This window comes from Euleptes europaea, chromosome 15 (genome assembly GCF_029931775.1).
Source record: "Euleptes europaea isolate rEulEur1 chromosome 15, rEulEur1.hap1, whole genome shotgun sequence".
In the NCBI taxonomy this organism is placed as follows: domain Eukaryota; kingdom Metazoa; phylum Chordata; class Lepidosauria; order Squamata; family Sphaerodactylidae; genus Euleptes; species Euleptes europaea.
Window position 1 is genome coordinate 57,865,420 of NC_079326.1, and position 22,546 is coordinate 57,887,965.

A 22,546-nucleotide genomic window follows, 5' to 3' on the forward strand; every position below is an offset into this window, starting at 1 on the left:
AGTTCCATAATGATCTGCACGAAACAACGATGCTCATTTTGAAAGAGCGACAGCCCACAGATTACATTGCAGAACTTGAGTGCAGAATGCAACTTTTAAACTTTTGGACATAAATTCAGACTCTGACCCCTTAGAATAAGTATGAGAGACCTGTCATTAATCAGAATCTTATTTCAATTATTGTATTTTGAGTCTATGAAATAAGTCTCGGCCAAATACAGACAAATATAAAACAATCCTGATGTCTGTGTTGTTCTTTGAAATGGCAATAAACTAAAATGGGATTTCTCGGGTATTATCTGACCTGATGCACATATCAATAACTCCATAACACAAGCCACTATATCAGAGGATTTCAAATATGAATAAAGTTTTTTTCTATTGCAGTTGTAAATACTAAGCACTTCTTGGATATCTCCATTTTGAAATGCTTCAAAGAAAAAGGGTTTGAACAATGTAAAAATGAGAATCCAAGCAAAAGATTTATAACCCACCCTGATTGCTTAGATGGAATGGGTTATGTACAAGGGTTTCATGATGCAATTAGAAAAAAGGCCACCGTAACAGAACACAAGGTTTTTTATGGCTACTTTTCACAGTGTTTACAAGGATATTTACAATTTAGCAAATCCTCTCTCATATACGAAGCCATTTCAAGAAATGGCAATACATTTATACAGATATATTCTAAAACCTCTGCAAATATAAAAACTGTAACATTAAACTGATATCCAACAGCTCAGGTTATTTATACTTGACATAAACTATTTAAATCTGACAGCTGCTGAGTTATTGCAAACATTTTTACAAGAGGTATAAATTATTTTTGGGTATGATCTTTCTGCTCAATAAAGGTACAAACCTATTTAAAGTCTTACACCATTACTAGAAAAATAAATAACGTTTTAGGAAGTCTGAATTGATGTTCCCTAATTCCAGCATTTGCAATAGCAGGTAAAACTAATATAGGCCAAGCAGGCTGTATAATATTTTCCAGTATAATGTTAAAAGACAGTATTGGTAACTGAATGATGGAAATCTAACCCCGCAATACTGCCTCTACAAAAAGCTTTACCTTACATAAAAGTGAAAAAATTAGTCCTCGGAATGGCTGGAAATTAACTTCTGAGCAAACAAAAATGAAATCAAATTACTGAGTATTTACAAATGTAAAAAATGGTTAAAATAAAGTTTTTTTAATGAAACAACAGGTAAATGGGCTTGCAGGCACATTTCTTCTGCTGGAGTAACCTTAAACTTAGAGATAGCAACAAAAGGCTTAGAGAATAACATAACGATGAATTCCAAACCTTGTGGTGAAGAGGAACATTATATTCCTCCTCAGGACATGATACAGGCAGTGATTTGTTTTAATCCTGCACAGGGAAAAGGCAGATGTTGATACTACTCAAGGGCCGAATGTGTGTATTCAAACACTCTAATACACAGAATTTTTCCACATCTAATATAATATCATATCATAAATGTATGAAATGCTCAGCATATTTAAAATCGGTATCAGCCAGAAAGAATTACATGGATACAAGCAGATGATCTAGTTTTCAGTTTTGAAAAAGGATACTTAAAAATTCTTAAATCCAAGAAAAGTAGGACTGACTGATTTCAAATGAAATATGGAAAACACCCAAATGATATAAGATACACACAAATATGTTTCAATAGAAATGTTGACTAAAATACTGAAGGACAGCTTTTGTTAACCTTCTAGCAAAAATAGTTTTAATATTGTAGTCAGTTGCTCTTGCAATTGATCAGGTGAAAATGAATTTTAAATTTGTCATGCAACACAAATATGTTCGTTTTAAACTGCATTAATAATGGTGCATATGTAATTTGCGTACTGCAAATTTGTGTCACCATTCAAGTGTATCAACTGAAACAGGTAACCATGATTTTATTCTGCAATTTACGTTTACTAACTGCATTTCTGTAAGTACGAGATCTTTCTTTCCCTTACAAAAAGTAAGGGCATTTTGACTGCGCTGTGCTCAGTAAACGTTAAGAGCTACAAAATTACATACCTTCATGTGCTAAGATACTAGTAATTTGGTAGATAACTAAGGCTCTATTTAACAGAGTCTGTAGAGGAAGGAGCAGTGAGCATTGGGTCGTCTGATCTGTAATCTTTTCGAGGATGAAAATGGGGACTTCGTGCATATCGAGGCTTCAAACTCATAGATGAAGAATGAGAAAAATTTCTTCTCACAGAATGTATCCTGGCTTCCTAAGAAAGGGGAAAAAACTGTACATTTCAAAATAGCAGTTTACTATATTAAATGTACAACCAAATGCAGTCAAGAAGCAAAAAGCAAGGCAGAGTGCCAACTGTGGCCATTTATGCATGGCTGTTTCCTCGCGGTCACCCCGCTGGCTTCCTCAGGGCTTTGCCTTGATGATGCATGCATTTTCTGACCATCAGAGGTCACCTCGCTCTCCCTGTGCTTTTCCATGCATTTTGCCCATGTTTTCTGGATTTGTGTTTAGCCAGCATCCAGAAAACGCGTGGAAACGAACAGGGAGAGCAAGGTGACTTCTGACGGTCGGAAAAGGCATGCATAATCAAAGCAAAGCCCCGAAGTAGTTGGAGGGGTGACCACGAGGAAACAGCCATGCATAAATGGCCTATAACAACTGTGCTGAATATATTTTGGACACAGCAGCAGCAGATGATTTAATATGTAAGCATAGGAGCTCACAACATAAAAACATCACATTATGTAATTCCTCCACCAGCACAGGAGTGTACTTTTGGAAGAGGGTAAAAGATGGATAAAAGAAAAGGGAGAAGACAGACTAACAGCACATTCCTGACCTTTGAGGATGAAAGCCCTTAGGAGGCCAGGAAGTGGCCGCACCGGCATCCAGGCCCCCCGCATATGTTGGTGTTAGTGTTGGGTTTAATCCAGGCCCAATGGATTGTGATTGTGGTTAGAGAGAATCAGGTCAAGCACACAATAAAACAGAGTCAAAGACTTTTCTCTTAATCAAACAAAAATCCTTTACTTTCCTAAAAATAGGGAGGGTTACATGGAGTAAAAACAAATAACAATCTTTCTATCTAGTTCCCAATAAATCTTGCTAGGAATGCTAGCAGGTACTAAGGCTTAAACCCCTTTGTCTGTGTCCCAGCTCAGGAGAGCTAAGAACAGGCATCTTGCTTCTGTGAGATTCAAAAGTAACTAACACATCCTGCCCCAAAGTTTCACACCTTTAACAAAGGAACAGGGTAATAAACAATTCTGACTCTGTGCCTTTCTGCACGTTTGCAATGGCGATTCCCTAGCCAATAGAATACTTACATCTGTTAATACATCATCACCTTGAGACTATCTAAACTGTTGATATAAACAAGTTAACTCTTTAACTACCCTGACAGAAATGGAACTCGCATTGAATCCCTAATAGTTAGTGGCACCAACGCTGGCGGGGAGGCCTGGACGCCGGTGCGCCGCCCTGGGACACCGGTGGGGCCTTCTGCCGGTGTCCCACTGGTGTAAATGCCCACGCCAGTGTCCCGGGAGGTGTTCCCAGGGCAGGCCGGGGGGAGGAGCTGACATTAGTCAGCCTCCTGTCCCCTTTCACCCCGGGAACGCTGGAAGCAAGAAGAGCGACGGTGCACTTGCTTTTTAGCAGGCACAGCCTCGCTTTTCTCAGTGGGGCGAAAAGCCCCATTTTAAGGGTGGAAAGCCTTTCACAAAGGCTTTTCTCGAGCTGCTGGCAGCTGTGGAATAGCCTCCCCGCTGTCCCCGGCTGCCAGCAGCTCAGGAATGCGCTGTTAGACATTAGACATCCAGGAAAAAAATTAAAAGTGGTTCCATATTGCAGATATGTGGTGTGGGAGTTGCAGAACACCTGGAAAATGCTGCATGGTATCAGCTAGTTGTGTTTGTATTAATATACGGGGGAATGTTATAAAGTGATTTACTGCTGGCATCTGACCCCTCAGAGATCGAACAAAATGTTGATCAACACATACTGCTAGAAATGCAGAGTTAGGTCCATGATTTCTGACCCACGTGGCAGTAATGTTCAACTAATCTAAACTTTTGGGACCATTGTTTATGTCAAAATCCCTAACATTCTAGGCATATCTTATTGGGCGTCTTAAAAACAAATGTGTTGTTTCAGGCCATAGAAATATGATCCTGGATTCATTTATTTACTTCATTTATACCTTACCTTTCTCCCCAGTGGGAAGCCAAAGTAGTTTACATAATGGCAGGGTGGAGGCTGTGACAGTGATTGAGGACATATGGTAGCAAGAGGTTTTAAAAAATTACCTACTTTTATTCCAACTTTCTAAAAGCTCAAGGTGGTTTACAATCCAGGTTTGAACCCCTACTTTGCCATGGAAGCTCGCTGGGTGACCTTGGGACAGCCAGGACGCTAATCCTAACCTACCTTACAAGGTTATTGTGAAGATAAAATGGAAGAGAGGAAAAAAATGTAAGCCGCTTTGATTCCCCAGTGGGGAGGAGTACACATGAAGTAAATAAATCAATAAGACAAACTACATCTGTACTTCTGTAAGGCAAAGTGGCATTATTCCTTAACCTTGCTAACACTTACCTAACTTGTAATATACCTTTTTCAACTACGATACACAGGGAAAATAACAGGGGGAAAATCATACATCAAAAAACCACATTTCTTACTTTAATAGACTCCGGCTGCATCACAGGGGCTGGCACGGCAATAGCACTTTGAGCATAAACTTGATGATAGGCTGCTTGAACACCATGATCGGAATATGGCTAGTGTGCAAACAAATATTTTAAAATAAACACAAGTAGTATAGACAAAAAAAGCCCCAAATTATGTGCATGAAAAAAAATATTTAGCTTGCCATCAGGTATTGTGTAGTAACCAACCGTATCTCTCTTGGGATAACATTTCTGGGCCAAACACTGCGTGCCCCCTCTTTTACATTAGTTCTTGCAAACGTATGTGTCCCCGATTTTAACTCTATGCAAAGCAGACAGGAAAGACTGAGAGGTGATATGATAACCATCTTCAAGTACTTGAAGGGCTGTCATGTAGAGGATAGTGCCGAGTTGTTTTCTGTTGCTCCAGAAGGTCGGACCAGAACCAATGGGTTGAAATTAGATCAAAAGAGTTTCCGTCTAGACATTAGGAAGAACTAACAGTTAAAGCAGTTCCTCAGTGGAACAGGCTTCCTCAGGAGGTGGTGAGCTCTCCTTTCCTGGAGGTTTTTAAGCAGAGGCTAGATGGCCACCTGTCAGCAATGCTGATTCTATTACCTTAGGCAGATCATAAGAAGGAGGGCATCTTGGCCATCTTCTGAGCATGGAGTAGGGGTCACTGGGTGTATGGGGGGGAGGTAGTTGTGAATTTCCTGCATTGTGCAGGGGGCTGGGCTAGATGACCCTGGTCCCTTCTATGATTCCATGATTCAATTAAATAACTGCTAAGTATCTACAATAATTTTTTGGGGAAAAGTAGACTTGGGATTGGTTGCACCATCAAAGAATAGCATATACAAAGCTAATGAAAAACAGCATACAAAACAGGCTTATGGGTGTGGCCCAAGATCAGTGGGACTATTGGGTCTGTGGTTGTGAATTCTAAAAACACGGAATTAGGTCCAGTGCGAAACTTCCACTTGTACTAGAGCTCTTGCCAAGAAATGCAAGAGAAAGATCACAGCAGCTGCTTGCACCAAGTCAAATTTACCCACTTGTGTTTCCACTGACACAAGATCTTGCGCAACCAATCTCTGGGCACTGTAATATATAGGGAAGAAAGTGCTGAGAGTTGCACAAGATCTTGTGCACTGCTGGATCCCAGCCACTTTCCTGCTGCACTCGTCTTGTTTGTGGCTTCCTAGAGGCACCTGGTTGGCCACTGTGTGAACAGACTGCTGGACTTGATGGGCCTTGGTCTGATCCAGCAGGGCCTTTCTTATGTTCTTATGAGTCAACCTCACCGACTAAAACGGGACTCACTTCCAAAAAGTCCCAATGAAGATCCCTCCCTGTGAAAACAAGTTCCCAAATTGTGGAACCAAACAAGACAATAATGGATCTCCCCCAATGCCACAATATTTGTGAGCTGTTCTATCAATTCAGCTGTTTGAGAAACTCTGTGAACTAACTAATCTGAACATAGCAAAAAAACATTCTAGACTGCAATACAAAGCATAGAGATCTGGAAGTAAGTGCTATTGTAACTGGCCCAATTGACTTCCAATTAAAGTTCGTCAGGACTGGGGAACTCATATGAAAAATTAGATAATTTAAACAGTTAGTTGATCCCAAGGCCGGTGTCACCAAACTGCTAACCACAAAGCAGATTTGGAGCTCTGCTTTGGTTTGTGGTGTTGAGCTTGGCCAGAGATCCACTTGATGCTTGTGGGACTCTAACAAAAGCCCGGAAAGATGAAACAGGGAGTGTTTCACAGGCACAGTTAAAAGGAAGAATATACCTCTGATTTTGGGTTTTTTCTTTATTACCTGTGGTAGAATAAAGAAGAAGAGTTGGTTTTTATATGCCAGCTTTCTCTACCGCTTAAGGAAGAATCAAATTGGCTTACAATCACCTTCCCTTCCCCTTCACACATCAGACACCCTGTGAGGTAGGTGGGGCTGAGAGAGCTCAAAGAGAGCTGTGACTAGCCCAAGGTCACCCAGCTGGCTTCATGTGGAGTGGGGAAACAAATCTAGTTCACCAGATTAGCGTCTGCCGCTCATGTAGAGGAGTGGGGAATCAAACCTGGTTCTCCAGATTAAAGTCCACCGCTCCAAACCACCACTCTTAACCACTGCACTAAGCAAGGAAGGTAGTAGAAAAATAGTAACTGTTTATTTTTGCAGGCCAAGGTAGCTGTTACAGATTTATGTAACATTCTCTTGGTTTTTGCTTAGTTTTAATGGTTTTTAAGACATTAGCTGCCTGGTTGGGGCAAAAAGGCGGGGTATAAATTTTGTAAATATATAAATAAAATAAATGGATGACTTGCCACTCAATCTATTCTACACTGAAGAGAGGGACAAATCTGCCCCCTGGTGGCCCAGTTTTCTCCAAAAAGAATTCCACAGGAATTCTAAAATGTTTAATGATGAGCAAGTGCTTTCTCCATTTATTCACTATGTACTCGATCCAATTAATTGAACTAGAAATAATAAATCTTTTAGGGAAGATGCATTCTACTAGTAGTTTATCTACATACCTCTGGAACTGCAGCTTCTATTAGGGAAAGGGGAGGAGGAACGCATCCACCATCCTGTGTAATCTCCAGTGGCTGGAAAGTAATTTCAGAAGGGTGCAGATAAAAGAATGAGGTGGGAGAGGCAGAAGACTAAACAAAAGCAAAAAACAAAAAGAGAGTTTAGTTAAGAGTTATAACTTGCTCAATTCTCAAAAGAGCTAACACTAGAGAAGGAAAAAAATGCATCACAAAATTCCCATAAAGGTTTGATATATAAAAACTGACACCTACAGAATATACCTTTAAAAAAAAAAAAGCAGAATGAGAACAACAAAAATAACCTGTGCTCAGCCAGGCCAACACTAATGGCTCACTTCTAAAAACGCAAGCTGGAAGAAAACAGTTTACATCTTAGCAACAAACTCAAACAAAGAGTGCTGGAAAGATGACTTGGCAGCCTGCCTCCGTTTCAGCCTTTTTATTATTTTCTTACTCTCACCAGCAGGGTATGTATGTATGTATGTATGTATGTATGTATGTATGTATGTATGTATGTATTATTTCAATTTAATACCCCGCTCTCCCTGGCCAAAACCGGGCTCAGAACGGCTTACAAGGAAATAGTATTCCATTTAGTCAATAAAAACCATTAAAACAGCCTGCTATTACAATTGATCTCCAGACAACCAAGATCAGTTTCCCCGGAGAAAATGGGTGCTTTGGAAGGTTGACTCTATGGCATTATACCCTGCTGAGGTCCCTCCTCTCACCAAACCCTGCCTTCCTCAGGCTCCACCTCAAAATCTCCAGGTATTCCCCAACCCAGAGCTGGTAATCCTACCGGGTACTGAAGGGCCTTGGGAGAAAACGTGACCTCGCTGGGGCACTGAGGCTGGCAGACCCTCCCCCTCATAGATTTTCACTCCAGACTATGAATGCTGCCCTGAGTTATCTGGAGGAAGATCAGGATGTAAACGTAATAAACAAACAACCAGTTAATGAGGGCTGAGTAATTACCTGTGGAATACTCCATTGCCATTGTCCTGGAAGGCACTGCGCTGGAGCCTAAAGCAAATGAAAACAAGACTGTTTGCTAAAAAAATTACTGCACCATTAAACCCCATGCATGTAAACAGCTGGTAAAATAAATAAAACAAATGCTGAAGATAGGTAATGCAACACACTAAAATCCATAAAGTCAAGATGGACAATAATTTTTTTACAATACTACTTCTATAAAAGAACACAACTGTGATCTGAATCACAATCCAATCTAAATACAAAGTATTTGCTAACAGAATTTGTTTTACCTGATAATGATATGCAGGCTGTTGATAAACAGGTTGGGCCACCATTACAGGGGAATTGGAAATAGAACGTGACTTTAAAAGAGAAAAAATTAAATTAAAATCTTAACAACCACCACCACCACTTAAAAATAACTTTCACTAAGACAAATACCGGTACTTTAGGCACTATATTAAAGCACTGGAACTTTGAAAAATAGATTGCTGTAATCAAGTAACTACTTCTTATAACTATGATTCTTTCAAATTCAAATTTCAAATTGAAATTCTGTCAACTAGCCCCCTCCCCCATATTTTGCATCAATAAAGCCTACTTTTTTAAAAGAAGGCAAGGCTGGTAACATTCCTATGATACTTTACACAGTTTTTAAAATCTTAAACTCCCTAATGTTACCACAAAGGCTCCAGTTCTGAGCTGCCTGCATGCTATCGATTGACTCCACAAATTCTAGTTTATAGTTACCCCATCATCTTCCAAACATGTTTTTTTCCCAAATGCAGGGGAATTTGTCACATTTTGTAAAACAGTGACGTTGTGCAAGAAAGGAGAAACTTCATTTAGTTGCTAGCAGACACTGGAATTACACCTCTCACAAAATCTTCTCTGTAACAATTTATGCAACGAAGGTGCATTTCTTTCAGTCTTAGTGTGACAGTGTTCAGAGCTGAATTGGCTGCATGGTATCCTTAAAAGGAAGTCAGCAATGAAAGTGCAGACAGAGACAAACATGGTTATAAATCTGTTAAGATGGTCAGTTAGGATGACAGCAAAGAAGTCTTAAAAGGTAGCAAAATTTCCTTGACGAGACAGAAATGTATCAGACCTTTTTATGCATGGCTGTTTCCCTCACCATCACTCTTCCAACCACTTCGGGTCTTTGTTTTGATTATGCATGCCGTTTCTGACTGACAGAGGTCGCCTCGCTCTCCCTGCTCATTTCTGCACATTTTGCCTATGTTTTCAGGGACCTGTTTTATCACAAATTTGAAAACGCGGGCAAAATGCATGGAAATGCAAGGGGAGAGCGAGGCAACCTCTGACGGTTGGAAACGGCATGCATAATCAAAACAAAGACCCAAAATCGTCAGAGGGGTGATTGCAAGGAAAACAGCCACGCATAAAAGACCTAAGCTTACCCATTGAGATATACGGGAGTATTGGTTTTATATATATATTTTAAGTGTCTGCAAGCCGCCTCAAGTACCACTGGTGCAAAGAGCAGGATAGAAATGGTTAAAATAAATAAATGCTCAGAATCTTAATATTTCAAGAAGAAGAATTACTTACAGGCCACGGCTGTGGAACGGAGGCAACTTCGGGAGTATGGAAATAAGCCACTCCATTGTGGTATGTGTAAGGATATCCAGTGGAGGTAGTCAAGTACATCGTGCCAGCTGCAGGCATTATACTGGATCCTACAATAAGCAGTGATAATAAAAACCCACGGGCATTTTGAATACTGAAAACAACGCAGAATTATTGTGTTAAAATCCAGGGCAGAGACCCCCAACCCTTTTCGGCCAGCAGGCACCTTTGGAATTCTGACACAGCATGGTGGGCACAGCCACAAAACGGCTGCCACAGGAGGTGGAGCCTGCAGGGAAAAGAATGGCTGCTGAGCCTTATCTCGAGTCACACAGTGAAGTTCCTTGGGTTGTGGTGGCAGCTGCCGCCAAAGCAACATTTTAAAAAATCTGGACAGCCAATCAAGTCTCGAATGGCTAGTCAGAAGCCTTGCTGGACAAAATCCCCACCTGGCCCCACCGACTTTCTAAAAACACCTGGTGGGCACTAGGAAAGGTGTCAGCAGGCGCCACGGGGCCCACATCACCACACTGGGGACTCCTGACTAGGGAAAATATTAATACTGCATTTGTCTATATATATATATATATATATATATATATATATATATATATATATATATATATATATATATATATTTAAGAGTTGTAAGGGTAGGCAGTGAGGTAATCTCTAATGGACGGAAAAAATAACTCCAAGGAACAACTGAGAGAGCCCATTTCTGGTGCATGGGTGGGGGGCAAACCTCCCCAGGGGCTCCTTCTCACCAGACAGCAGCCAGGGAGACAACTAGCAGCAGGAGTATGAGCGAGTCTCTCTTTCTAAATCATTATTTGCAAGTAGCACAGGATCATGTTCTATATCCTGTTTGCTGTTTCAGTAAAATTAAGAAAAAAATAAGCAAGCAAATACATACGAGGAATCCCTATTTGTTGTTTTCGTATTGCTGGACCAATGTTCAGTTTCTTATCTTTATAATTGAGCTTTTCAGCCTAAACCAAAACAAGGAAAATGCAAACAATGATTTTTCTTGTATTTTTTTTTTTTTACAGAAAGTATTCAGCAAATGAATGTGGCAATTTGGACAGCTTTCAGATCTGTCATTTCACCTCAGATTCCAACAGAAACATGGTGAGAATAGAGTGTTTTGCTTAATACCAAGCAATTATGTTCAGATTTGTGCTGTGCAGATTTGTCCAAACATCTGTCCTATTTAGACTTTCAACCAGAGATTTTCAGAATTCTTAATTCAAACTGTATAGACTTATGATTTTTTAAAATAAAACAAACAATATTTGTCTGAGTATATTCTTCTGTGTTGCAGTGCTCACTATTCTCACTATTTTGGTAACAAAACAATCTGTAGAACACAGAAAAACATAACATTTACATCTGTATGCCTTATATAAATTTCCCATATGGTTAAAGCATTAATGATAAGCCATTTCTAGGAGACAAAAAGCACACAAGAAAGAGCGCATCATGGAGCACATGATGTACAGGCTTGCTATGCAACAACCTGGTATTCTGCAGATTAAATGCCTGTATAATCAACTTGCGAAGGACTGCCTTAATCTGTATGAATTTATGCGGGACTGCTAATCTTCTGCTGGGCACCCTGCTCTAAGTAAGACAGGATTGGCGGGCATGCAAGACAGGGCCTTTTTCAGGTGGGAGCCCTGACTATGGAATGCGCTACCCCAAGAGGTTTTCCTACTCTACTCCCTTCTAGCCAGCTGAAGTTTGGTTGACCTTGCGCTCCTCACGCCCTGACAGCCTAACCTCCTTCACAGGGTTGTTGTGAGGATAAAATGGAGGAGAGGAAAACAAGGTAAGCTGCTTTGGGTCCCCAATGAGGAGAAAGACAGGGTATAAATGAAGTTAATAAAATAAAAGCTGTATTTCTGGTATTCAACTGAAAACAGCTGTTTGCAGTTACTATTTATGGACGCAGGGTGGCATCCTTCTCTCTGCTAAAATCTTTTCCATTGAAAAACAGAACAAAACCCAGACCATCTGCCCCTCAATTCATTAGTTTTGCAAGACAACATCTTAATTGGGCCTAAATCATAGGTAAATTTTTAAAATGCAATGCAATAAAATAAAGGCATCGACTTGTGGGAATTCCCTGTAGTAATTAGATGTAAACAAAATCATGGCCCCTTACTTAACCCTTTTCCAGCATGCAGTTACTGCCCAATGAATGTGCTTCTCAAAATAGGAATACATGCAGGAAAGTGGTACTGAATCAGGACAGATGGCTTACAGCGCAGTCTTAAGCAGAGTTACACCCATCTAAATCCACTGAACGTGGGCTTAGAAGGGTGCAACTCTTCAAGATTGTACAGGGTATTAATACAGGTAAATATGGAGCAATGCCACAGAAGAGATACTGTGCTGAAAATTCATTCTTACTGTCCATAAAATACCAAAAGCAAATGCTAATGTCTATGGATATTACAATGTATTTATAGTTACATATTTTTACATATTTTACCTCTTGTAGAATCTTTTGTGCATCTTCCTGAGTTTCAAATGTGATGAAACCATACCTAAGTAAGACAGCACTGATTATTTTTTTTACCATGCATTATATACTGTTTAAATAAATTTATCCAAATGGACCCTGGTTTTTTAATTTTTTTAAAACATGCATTGATGTGGATGTGTCTTAGGGCCAAACTACATGATACATGAAAGATCACCGGGTCTTTAAATTTCTCTTTACATTTCTGTAAACAGCACCCACAGGGTGTAACTCAAATGAATTGGGACCACTGTGGTGGAACTATTTGCCCTGATAATGCAAGAACCTATACATTTTCTGCATTAGGGCAAACAGCAACTCCAGGGAAGTGATTTATACTGGAATACTAGCACTGGAAAAACAGTTAAATTCCCCCTCTCCAAATGTCATGGTCCCAATCCACTTTGGGCCCACTGTTTTCACTAATAGGCAACTTCCAGTGCCCTCCTAAATAGTTCAGTCTTACACCTTCTCAAAGATAGAAGGGCCAATGCTAGGGGTGCCAACTGCAGGTTGGGAAACACCTGGGGATTTGGGGGTAGAGCCTGGAGAAGGTGGGGTTTAGGGAAGGACCTCAGCAGGGTATAATGCCATAGAGTCAGCCCTCCAAAGCAGCCATTTCCTCTGGGGGAACTGATCTTGGTTACCTGGAGATCAACTGTAACAGTGGGAGATCTCCAGGTGCCACCTGGAGGTTGGCAACCACAGCTGATGCCTTCATTTCCTAATGTAGCAGCCACCATAATGCAGCAACCCGATCACATAGCTGAAGTAGCTGTTCGCCTAGGGTTCCACAGGCTTTAAAGGGCACCTAATCAAAAGGAAGTAAATTGCTTCTATTTCAACAAAAATGTTCTCTTATTTTTCTCTATGCTGAAGTGGGGGGGGGGGGTTGTAGTTTGCCAGAAACAAACAGGCAGCCAAGGCAATGGTTTCCAGATGGTAATAATATGCAAAACAGCCAGCTCCAAGCAATAGCTGAGCTGTCTAATTTTGGATCAACTGGAGTTGGTCTGGGTTGTCTTCAAGGGCAATCCCACGTGGGCCACCTTATAAAACTCTATTCTTGAAAGGACTACAACATCAATCAGCCTAGGGAAGATAACTTTCACGCTAAATAAAGCTGGGGGGAAAACGTCCTTAGCTGTCATGCCAACGTGGTTTTCTAATAAAATGGGCTGGGTCCAGCACAACTCCCGGGGTCTTAACTGAGTGTGTCAAAGTAGGACTTCATTTATTTATTGCTTATCAAGTTATTTCATCCTGTTTTTATATTGCTGTAACCTGCCTTGGATCATGGGAAAAAGCAAGTATATAAATATATCAAATAGATAAATAAAATATGCCACAAGTAACACGTGAGGAAACAGGCTGGTAAATTATCTTAAGCTAAAAAAAATCCTGTAAGCTTATTTACAAGGCCTCAAGAAAAGAATGACAATTGCTGTTAAGGACATCACGTGTTTGTTTTTTTGCATGGTGAGGTATTTAAGAATTCTATTTAAACTCTGAATGGCATTATTAATGGAAAGCACAGGCACTCAATGGACCATTTTAGAGGCTTCTCTTGAATGAAGATCATATCATAGCGTTAATGTAACTGCTAATATGTAATTCACAGTTGATGGCTGTTGCTGAATATTATACAGACAATGTATGTAAACTCAAAAACTGTATTTCCTATAAATATTTTAAATAATTAGTATTTACATAAAGTTGACTTTTTCAACTCAAGGTCAAACATTCACAAGTAATAACGTGATATGGAGCTGTTCATATCTGAACCAGCTAGCGGGATTTCTGTTTTGCACCAGTTTACTCTACTAACCCCTTTGATACTCCTGCTCTGTCATTTACTATCTTTACTTCTTTAACACAGCCATATTGGGAAAAAAACTTCCTTAGGTCATTCTCATTAGTCTGGCAAAAACAAAAACAAAATTAATGATTACCTTACCAAATACTACAATTAATATACATAAAGATACAATTATAATGGAACATTCACTTCCTTCATTAAGCTTTACTTAGAAAATCACAAGGATCTCTCTTGCAATTATACCTTCCTTCAGCAATACTGCGTGCTTCTATTACTAGAATGGTATGTGCAGCTTTTTCGTATCCTTTGTAACTAAATTGTTAGTGAATTCACATTCTCACAGATTTATACATGTGCCGTAATCTTTCATGCATAGAATCATAGAGTTGGAAGGGACCACCAGGGCCATCAAGTCCAACCCCCTGCACAATGCAGGAAATTCACAACTACCTCCCCACACACACCCCTAGTGACCAGAAGATGGCCAAGATGCCCTCCCTCTCATCATCTGCCTAAGGTCACAGAATCAGCATTGCTGACAGATGGCCATCCAACCTTTGCTCACAGTTTGTCCCAAGAGAGTGCAACTTACACTCAAGCAACTGTCTGGACTGAAGCCACAGAAGAATTTTAAAACTTCCAGCAGACTATTCGTTATGAAGAAAGAAACATAACTGGTTTTTAGATGATGCCCTTTTGCCACAGCAAAGCCATAAAATATGGGGATAATCACACTTCCAAAAGTAAGAGCCCCACAGTTGGGGGTACAGCTGAAAAATGCTTTACAGTTTAAAAATTTGCTTCACAATTAATTCAGCAGGACGCTTTTTTTTTAAATTGAATGATGTTAAATCAAATGACGTAAGCTACTGGCAATCCTTACCCCTCCCCACAAGTATCACATCACATCAACAGTGCCCCACATGTTCTTAGTATGTTACAGTCAGATGAAAGGCCAAAGCCAGGCACACTTTATCTTCAGGTACATACACACTTCCAGTCGCTACACACGTGAGGAGACTTTGCCAAACATGGCATTTGATTATTTCATTGCTCAGCTACCAGAATTAGAGACCTACCTTAAAATCAATTCCTCCAACGAAGATGCGATTAGGAATCACAGTTCCAAACCTTGGGGCACTTGTGGGGTTATTTAAAGGCACTGGCGACACAGTGTTAGGAGATGGAGACAAAGAATCCGTTTGCATCTGATTTGTAGTTTGCTGTTTAAGAGAACATCATTCTGTTTAAACGTATTTTCTACACTGACATGTACACCTCTAAACAGAAAAGACTGTTATAGCAATACTATGGATTCTTATGCAACTATATGGAACATTAAAAGCCCAGTCATCAGCCATTATTTGAGCTGGCGTGGTGAAGTGGTTAGTGTTGGAAGAGGATCTGGGAGACCCGGATTCGAATCCCCACTCCGGCATGGCAACCTGCTGAATGACCTTGGGCCAGTCACAGACTCTCAGCCTAACCTACCTTCACAGAGTTGTTGAAAGGATAAAACAGAGAAGTATGACGTAAGCCACTCTAGGTCCTCATCAGGGAGAAAGGTAGGTTATAAGTGAAGTAAAAAGGTAAAGTTAGTCCCCTGAGCAAGCACCAGGTCAATACTGACCCATGGGATGACGTCACATACCAATGTTTACTTGGCAGAATATGTTTACGGGGTGGTTTGCCATTGCCTTCCCCAGTCATCTACACTTTACCCCCAGCAAGCTGGGAAATCATTTTACCGACCTCGGAAGGATGGAAGGCTGAGTCAACCTTGGTTACCTGAACCAGACTTCTGAAGGGATCAAACTCAGGTTGTGAGCAGAGCTTCCACTGCAGTACTGTAGCTTACCGCTCTGTGCCACGGGACTCATTCATAAGTAAAGTAAACAAATAAATACATTTAATATTTGAACTACCTATGCTTTCACAGTTCGTTATAGTAATCTGGGATGCCACATATGCAAAATCATAGACTGACCATCCAATCTACTTACTTTAAAGCTATCAAATTCTGCCATGTACCTGAGTTCTTGAGCAACTACATTGGCTGCGAGTCTGATTCTGAGATGGATTCAAAGTCCTGGTTTTAATCATTTCGGCTCTTAACAGGTTGGGAACGGCACACTTGCTGGATGGCCTCTCCTAGTGAAAGCACTGTACTGGTCTCAACGTGGGCTGCTTACAGTCCTAAGGCTGATGAAATGACTTAGAATGGTCTCATACTTGGGTTTTTCCAGTGTCAGCATCAGTCCTTTCGAATTAGCTGTCTAGGGAAGGCAGGGTCTTCAGAAAAAATACATACAGCAGAATTATTCAGAAGGACCTTTGAGGACGGACCTGCTGTTGTATTCTTTAAACCTGTCGCTGTTGGCTTTAATGTTATGATTTTATCTAAACAGATGGAAATCGTTTTGAGTGCTTGTCCGAAAAGAGGGATACACATATTTTAAATAAAGAGAATGCTCCAATAGCATTTCTGTAGGCTGGTACAATTATGGTTTCTAAGGAACACAGGTAGTGCTGACTCAAGTTCCTAACAAGAAGAACATACTGAGTGGCGCCATGGGAGAGCCACCAAATCCTACCTGTAGTTTCTGCTGTTGATGCCCCATGTTGAAGCTGATTTTGGGGTATTTTCCCTATCAACTTATTGCAAATGAGCAGTGGAATGCAGAGAACAGCCACATCTTCTGCACACTCACCCTGCTTTTGTGCATACGACATGGAGAATATACACATGTGTGCAAAGAGACAGACAATTTAACTATATTGCTAATAGCACAGCTGCTTCCCAACACTGAGAAGCCCTGAAAAACACATGGACTTGTGCATATTTGGGTTGTCAATTTGGGCTGTCAATTTATCAGCAAAGAAGCGCCGCAGAATCAGAATTTTTTTCTCCTCGACTGGCTTTGATCATTTTTTCCCAAATTACTCAAGCCATTAGTTCCTAATGAAACTTAAACACACACCCTTCAGTTGAGAAAGTCATTATTCCATGTACAAAACTATGCAATACCTGTATGAAACATTTTCAAGCTTAATTTTTTTTTACTTGCAGGCAAAGTCTGAAATTCTACATTTCAAAATATTCCCACTGTATACGCTTGAAATCAAGCGAAAGGAATCAGTGTTAAAAGTAGCAGAGAAGTTCATCCAGTTTGACTGTATCCCATGCAGTATTAATTATTTTTAAGGCAGTTTATGAAAGCTCTGGACAGAAGCATGAAATCTGAACCAAATTCTGTTGCAAAAGAGTCAGTATGGTATAGGGGTTAAGGGTGTTGGACTAAGCTCTGAGAGATTCAGGTTCGAATACCCAATCATGTTTTTGCTGCAGAACCTCAGGCCAGCCACTCTCAGCCTAGCCGACCTCCCAAGGTTGTTGTGAGGATGAAATGGAGGACTGGAGAACAATGTAAGCTGCTTGGGATCCCCGTTGGGGAGAAAGGTGGGGTACAAATGAATTAAACAATAACAGCAACAACAATAACACTGGTTGCAAACCCTTGTAGCAACCACTCAGCAACAGCCTGAAATCTTCCAGTCCAGTAAGTTTGAACATTATTAAATGAATTGCTGGATAGACATTCCTACCTTAGAGCCTATAAACTTAGCCAGGTTTCAAATTATTTTCCAGAAAAATACCATAGTCTAATTATTCTGGGCTTGTTCCGTGGCGCAGAGTGGTAAGCTGCAGCACTGCAGTCCAACTCTGCTCACGACCTGAGTTCGATCCCAACAGAAGTCGGTTTCAGGTAGCCGGCTCAATGTTGACTCTGCCTCCCATCCTTCCAAGGTTGGTAAAATGACTACCCAGCTTGCTGGGGGTAAAGTGTAGATAACTGGGGAAGGCAGTGGCAAACCACCCCGTAAACATAGTCTGCCTAGTAAACATCAGGATGTGACATCACCTCACGGGTAATGACCCGGTGCTTGCACAGGGAACTACCTTTATTGTTAATTTAAAAATTACCTGGTGCTTGCACAGGGGACTACCTTTACTGCTCATATTCTATTGTCAAAGCATACACAGGAAGCGTTAGCATAGCATAGTTTGCTATGAGCAACAGAACCACGGCAAGGTCCTTCCCAAGTCTGTTGAAAAACACATTAAAAAACCCCTTTATTTCTTAAAATACTTATATCCTGCCTTTCTCAGGGGCTTCAAGGAGGCTAACAAGTGTCTATAGGCAAAGAAAACAGAAAGACAAGAACAAAAATAATAATTCTGCCCTCCTGCACAGCTTCACAAATGGCCAAACTATACGAGATCTGGGCCTGGCTTGCTTTTCCAGCAGCCACATGACATACAATGTCATGATCATTCTGAGCATTACTGGTGGTGTTCCTGGGGATTTCTCCTTTAAACCAGGTCAAAAATAAATCTAGTTTAATCTGGTTCCAAGGGGATTCTTTGTAGACACTGTAGGGGGCCATCCATGTGGACACCTCCCCCCCAATCCCAAGTGGCACGGGGCAGAATACTCCACAAGTCTTTATGTAGAAAAACATGATTTAAATCTAGTCTTACTGACTAGCCTAACCCACAGAGTTGCTGTGAGAACAAAATGGATGCGAGAACAACATAAGCTGCTTTCTATCTCCATAGGGGGAGACAGGAAGAGTATAAATGAAGTAAACAACACATAGCCAACAATTAACCAAAATGAGGTGAAATATATCTCCAATGGCATTTCCACCCTTTTCATAATTTCTTATTCTGGATAAGTCCCTTTCTATACTTCAGCATCCTCACTCAACACTTAAGAATGTGAGAACATCAGAAAAGCCCTGCTGGATCAGACCAAGGTCCATCAAGTCCAGCAGTCTGTTCACACAGTGGCCAACCAGGAGCCTCTAGGAAGCCCACATGCAAGACGACTGCAGCAGCACCATCCTGCCTGTGTTCCACAGCACCTCATATAGTAAGCATGCTCCTTTGATCCTGGAGAGAACAGACATGCATCACGACCAGTATCCATTTTGACTAGTAGCCATGGGTAGCCCTCTCCTCCATGAACAAGTCCACTTCCCTCTTAAAACCTTCCAAGTTGGCAGCCATCACCACATCCTGGGGCAGGGAATTCCTTCCATGTTTCCTCTAATTACATCTCTTTAATTTTTATCCTTTAGCTTCTTTCCTTAAACCAAAAATAAGAACTAAAGCATTAACAATATTTGACAATGACAATAATTGTTCATTTCACTTGTAGAAGTAAAATATATATTAAAATACATATGCAGCCAGGGCTACATTTTGCCTGCCTTGGCTGTGATACTAAAAAGCTATTCATTGCCTGAGGAAAATGTAGCCCACGCTTTCTCTGAAGGATTTGCTGCAGCAATTTCCACTTCCAAAAAGGCAAGCTGAGGTTCAATTTACATAGCAGCTTGTCTCTTTGGTTATTGGAATTACTCTAGCATCAAAATAAATATATTTTCAATAACCCTTCAAAAAAAAATCTCCTATGTATGCTGTGTCTGAACTTGGTACATATGTGTGCGTGTACGATGACGTCAAGTCGCACCTGACTTAGTGCAACCCAGTAGGGTTTTCAAGGCAAGAGACTAACAGAGGTGGCTGGCCATTGCCTGCCTCTGCATAGCAACCCTGGACTTCCTTGGTGGTCTCCTGTCCAAGTACTAACCAGGGCTGACTCTGCTTAGCTGCTGAGATATAAAGGAGATCAGGCAAGCCTGGGCCATCCAAATCAGGGGTGGTATATAGTTTCTGTTAATTATGGCTGCTATTTGTTTAAAGCCATGGTCTGTGGAATTATTCTGTAGGTTTCCTTGTGACGTTTCTAGTAGTCATGACTGATGATTTTTTTGGAGTATTAGATCCACTTCTATTGGTCTCATGCCACACAATCTTAGACTCTGCCAAGTTCAAAAGGGCATAAACAGCACGACTGCAAAACGTAACAAGACTTTTCCTAGCATTACTTTTCCTAGCCATCAATTCTCCTCAACAGTTCATCATCTTAACTTCTTGTAAAATTAACAGTCTTGGCTTGACGACTGTGGCTTTAAAAGCCCAAATGGTCATCTAGCATAATGCGACTTCTTCCTCCATCACCATTTTAAGCTGTTAACATTAGTTCTGATCAAACTATCTTTATCGTAAGAAACGGTTGATAAACTTTAAAGACATCCATCGTTTTTTAAAGTTCCACCAACAAGTTGGCCCAATAAACCCTTCAGGACTCAAGTCTAAAGCTGGAGGGTAAGAGATTCAAAACAGATAAAAAGAAGTATTTCTTCACACAATGCATAGTTAAATTGTGGAACTCCCTGCCCCAGGATGTGGTGATGCCTGCCAGCTTGGAGGGCTTTAAGAGGGGAGTGGACATGTTCATGGAGGAAAGGGGTATTCATGGCTGTTAGTTAGAATGGATACTAGTCATGCTGCATACCTATTCTCTCTAGTATCAGAGGAGCATGCCTATTATTTTGGGTGTGGTGGAACACAGGCAGGATGGTGCTGCTGCAGCCGTCTTGTTTGTGGGCTTCCTAGAGACACCTGGTTGGCCACTGTGTGAACAGACTGCTGGACTTGATGGGCCTTGGTCTGATCCAGCATGGTCTTTCTTATGTTCTTATGTCATTCTGTGCTTCTGCAATGGTACATATCTTTCGCTCTGCCATCTTCTGCGGGGGGGGGGGGAATGTGTAAGCTCCCATATTTGCAAAGCTCTTTCATGAAGCCATATCAAAACTTGAGGAAATATGTTAAAAAATCTCCCTAAAGCATGAAAATTATCAATACAGAGTATTACTGTATCAATTCCTATACAGGAATTCATACATGGAGATCACGAGTTTAGTTTATTTTCTCAACTAATTCCTACCTGTAAAAAACAAATTAATCATTTCTGAATACAAAAAAATGAAACCCAGTAATAAACATCAGCCTTAACGTAAGTAATTAATACAGGGGGAAGAAGAAAAGAAGTAGGACTGAGTTCTATCACTAGGGTTGCCAGGTCCCTCTGCCATTGGCGGGATGTTTTTGGGGGCGGAGCCTGAGGAGAGTGGGGTTTGGGGAGGGACTTCAATGCCATAGAGTCCAATTGCCCAAGCAGCCCTTTTCTCCAGGTGGAGTGATCTCTATCGGCTGGAGATCAGTTGTAATATAGCAGGAGATCTCCAGCTATTACCTGGAGGTTGGCAACCTTATCTATCACATAGGATGCACTGCCTTGGTGTGCTTTCCACATACCGGGGAAATAATACTTTTCATACTTCTCGTATCTGCAGTTTGAACATTTATTACACAACCCATACCTGCTTTTAAATGTTTACTTTTTAAAAGACAACTGACTCTAAGGCAGAGTTGTGAAAAAAGAGAGGAAAAAATGGGCAGGGGACCCAGTTTTTTTTTTTAGACTTTCCCCACGTTTTTTCCGATGGAAAAAATGGAAATTCTGGGGAGTACTGAGGGGAAAAACCCTCTATGAAATACTTTGCCATTTAGAATGTGGTGAAATGCTTTCCCGCCAAAAGCAGGTGGGCGGAGCCTCGGCTCCTCTCCCCGCCCCCTTATGGCGAAGACGGCGCTCCCCGCCCGCACGCAAAAAAGGAGGGGCGGGGCTGGCGAGTAGGGCGGCTCGCGCTGAGGGAGAGAGGGAAGGGCGGGGCTTAAGCGTCCCGAGCGTTACTGGTCTCTCAGCGGTTTTGGCGGGAAAGCGCCCACGGAGGCGGCCGCGCAGGCGCCTGAAGCGATTCCCAAATCCCCACCCCCCCAAAAAGCCACACGAGGAACGGCCCAATAAAAGCCGGATGGCCATTACCCCCTCCCCCCATAACCTCCCCCCACACACAGCGCTTTCCCGCCCTCCTCATCCCCCGCGCCTCGTCGATTCACGCGCCTCAGGGCGCAGCCCCGTCAGGGGACTCGGCGCGGGCCAATCCCCGCTCGCCAGGGCCGGGTACTGACCGAGGAGTCGGCCTCCATCGCTCTCCTCACACGCCCCTCGCGCTCCCCCACGGCACGTTCCCCGCACGCAGCCCCGCGCGCCCGCTCTCTCGCCACGCCCGAGGCGGCAGGGAGGAGTCGCGCCGAGACGGGGGCGGGCGGGCGCGGAAACCTCACGCTCGCCGCACGTGGGAGGCCGGCCGCTTCGCCGGGCCGAGGGAGTGAGAGCGAGGCGGGCGGGCTCGACGTTGCGGTTGGGGTCCAGGCCGCCCTGCGAAAGAGAGGCGGGCGGCAGGTTTTCCCGCCTTGACAAACGAGGCGCAGCAAAATCCCGTCGTATTTATTTACGGCCAAGGACCGTTAAAATTACTTAATAGATAGCAGGGCACGTAGGCAAAGTATGCATAAAATTACAGTAATTAAATAATTAAAAATTACAATAATTAAAATATCAAAAGAATTTTTTTA

At 41.7% G+C, this 22,546-nt stretch overlaps 1 protein-coding gene across 1 annotated transcript; it reads right to left on the bottom strand.

Moving 5' to 3' along the window:
• Window positions 1-1,994: 1,994 nt before the first annotated feature.
• Window positions 1,995-22,117, bottom strand: BOLL (boule homolog, RNA binding protein). The gene is made up of 11 exons (XM_056861581.1): window positions 22,100-22,117; window positions 15,228-15,371; window positions 14,158-14,249; window positions 12,300-12,354; window positions 10,719-10,794; window positions 9,785-9,912; window positions 8,500-8,571; window positions 8,207-8,254; window positions 7,211-7,339; window positions 4,677-4,775; window positions 1,995-2,245 (listed from the first exon to the last, which is right to left on the bottom strand). Exons 1-11 carry the CDS (start codon window positions 22,115-22,117, stop codon window positions 2,087-2,089), a joined length of 1,020 nt encoding a protein of 339 aa, XP_056717559.1. The 3' UTR covers window positions 1,995-2,086.
• Window positions 22,118-22,546: the final 429 nt, after the last annotated feature.

Bases quoted from the DNA above. Each gene is read 5' to 3' on its own strand.
- BOLL (XM_056861581.1), bottom strand. The intron at 12,355-14,157 runs GTTAGTAGAGTA...TGTCTTACTTAG, and splicing joins AGAGCAGGAGTATCAAAGGG to GTATGGTTTCATCACATTTG. The intron at 8,572-9,784 runs GTAAGTAATTCT...TCTCTTTTAAAG, and splicing joins CCGTTCCACAGCCGTGGCCT to TCACGTTCTATTTCCAATTC.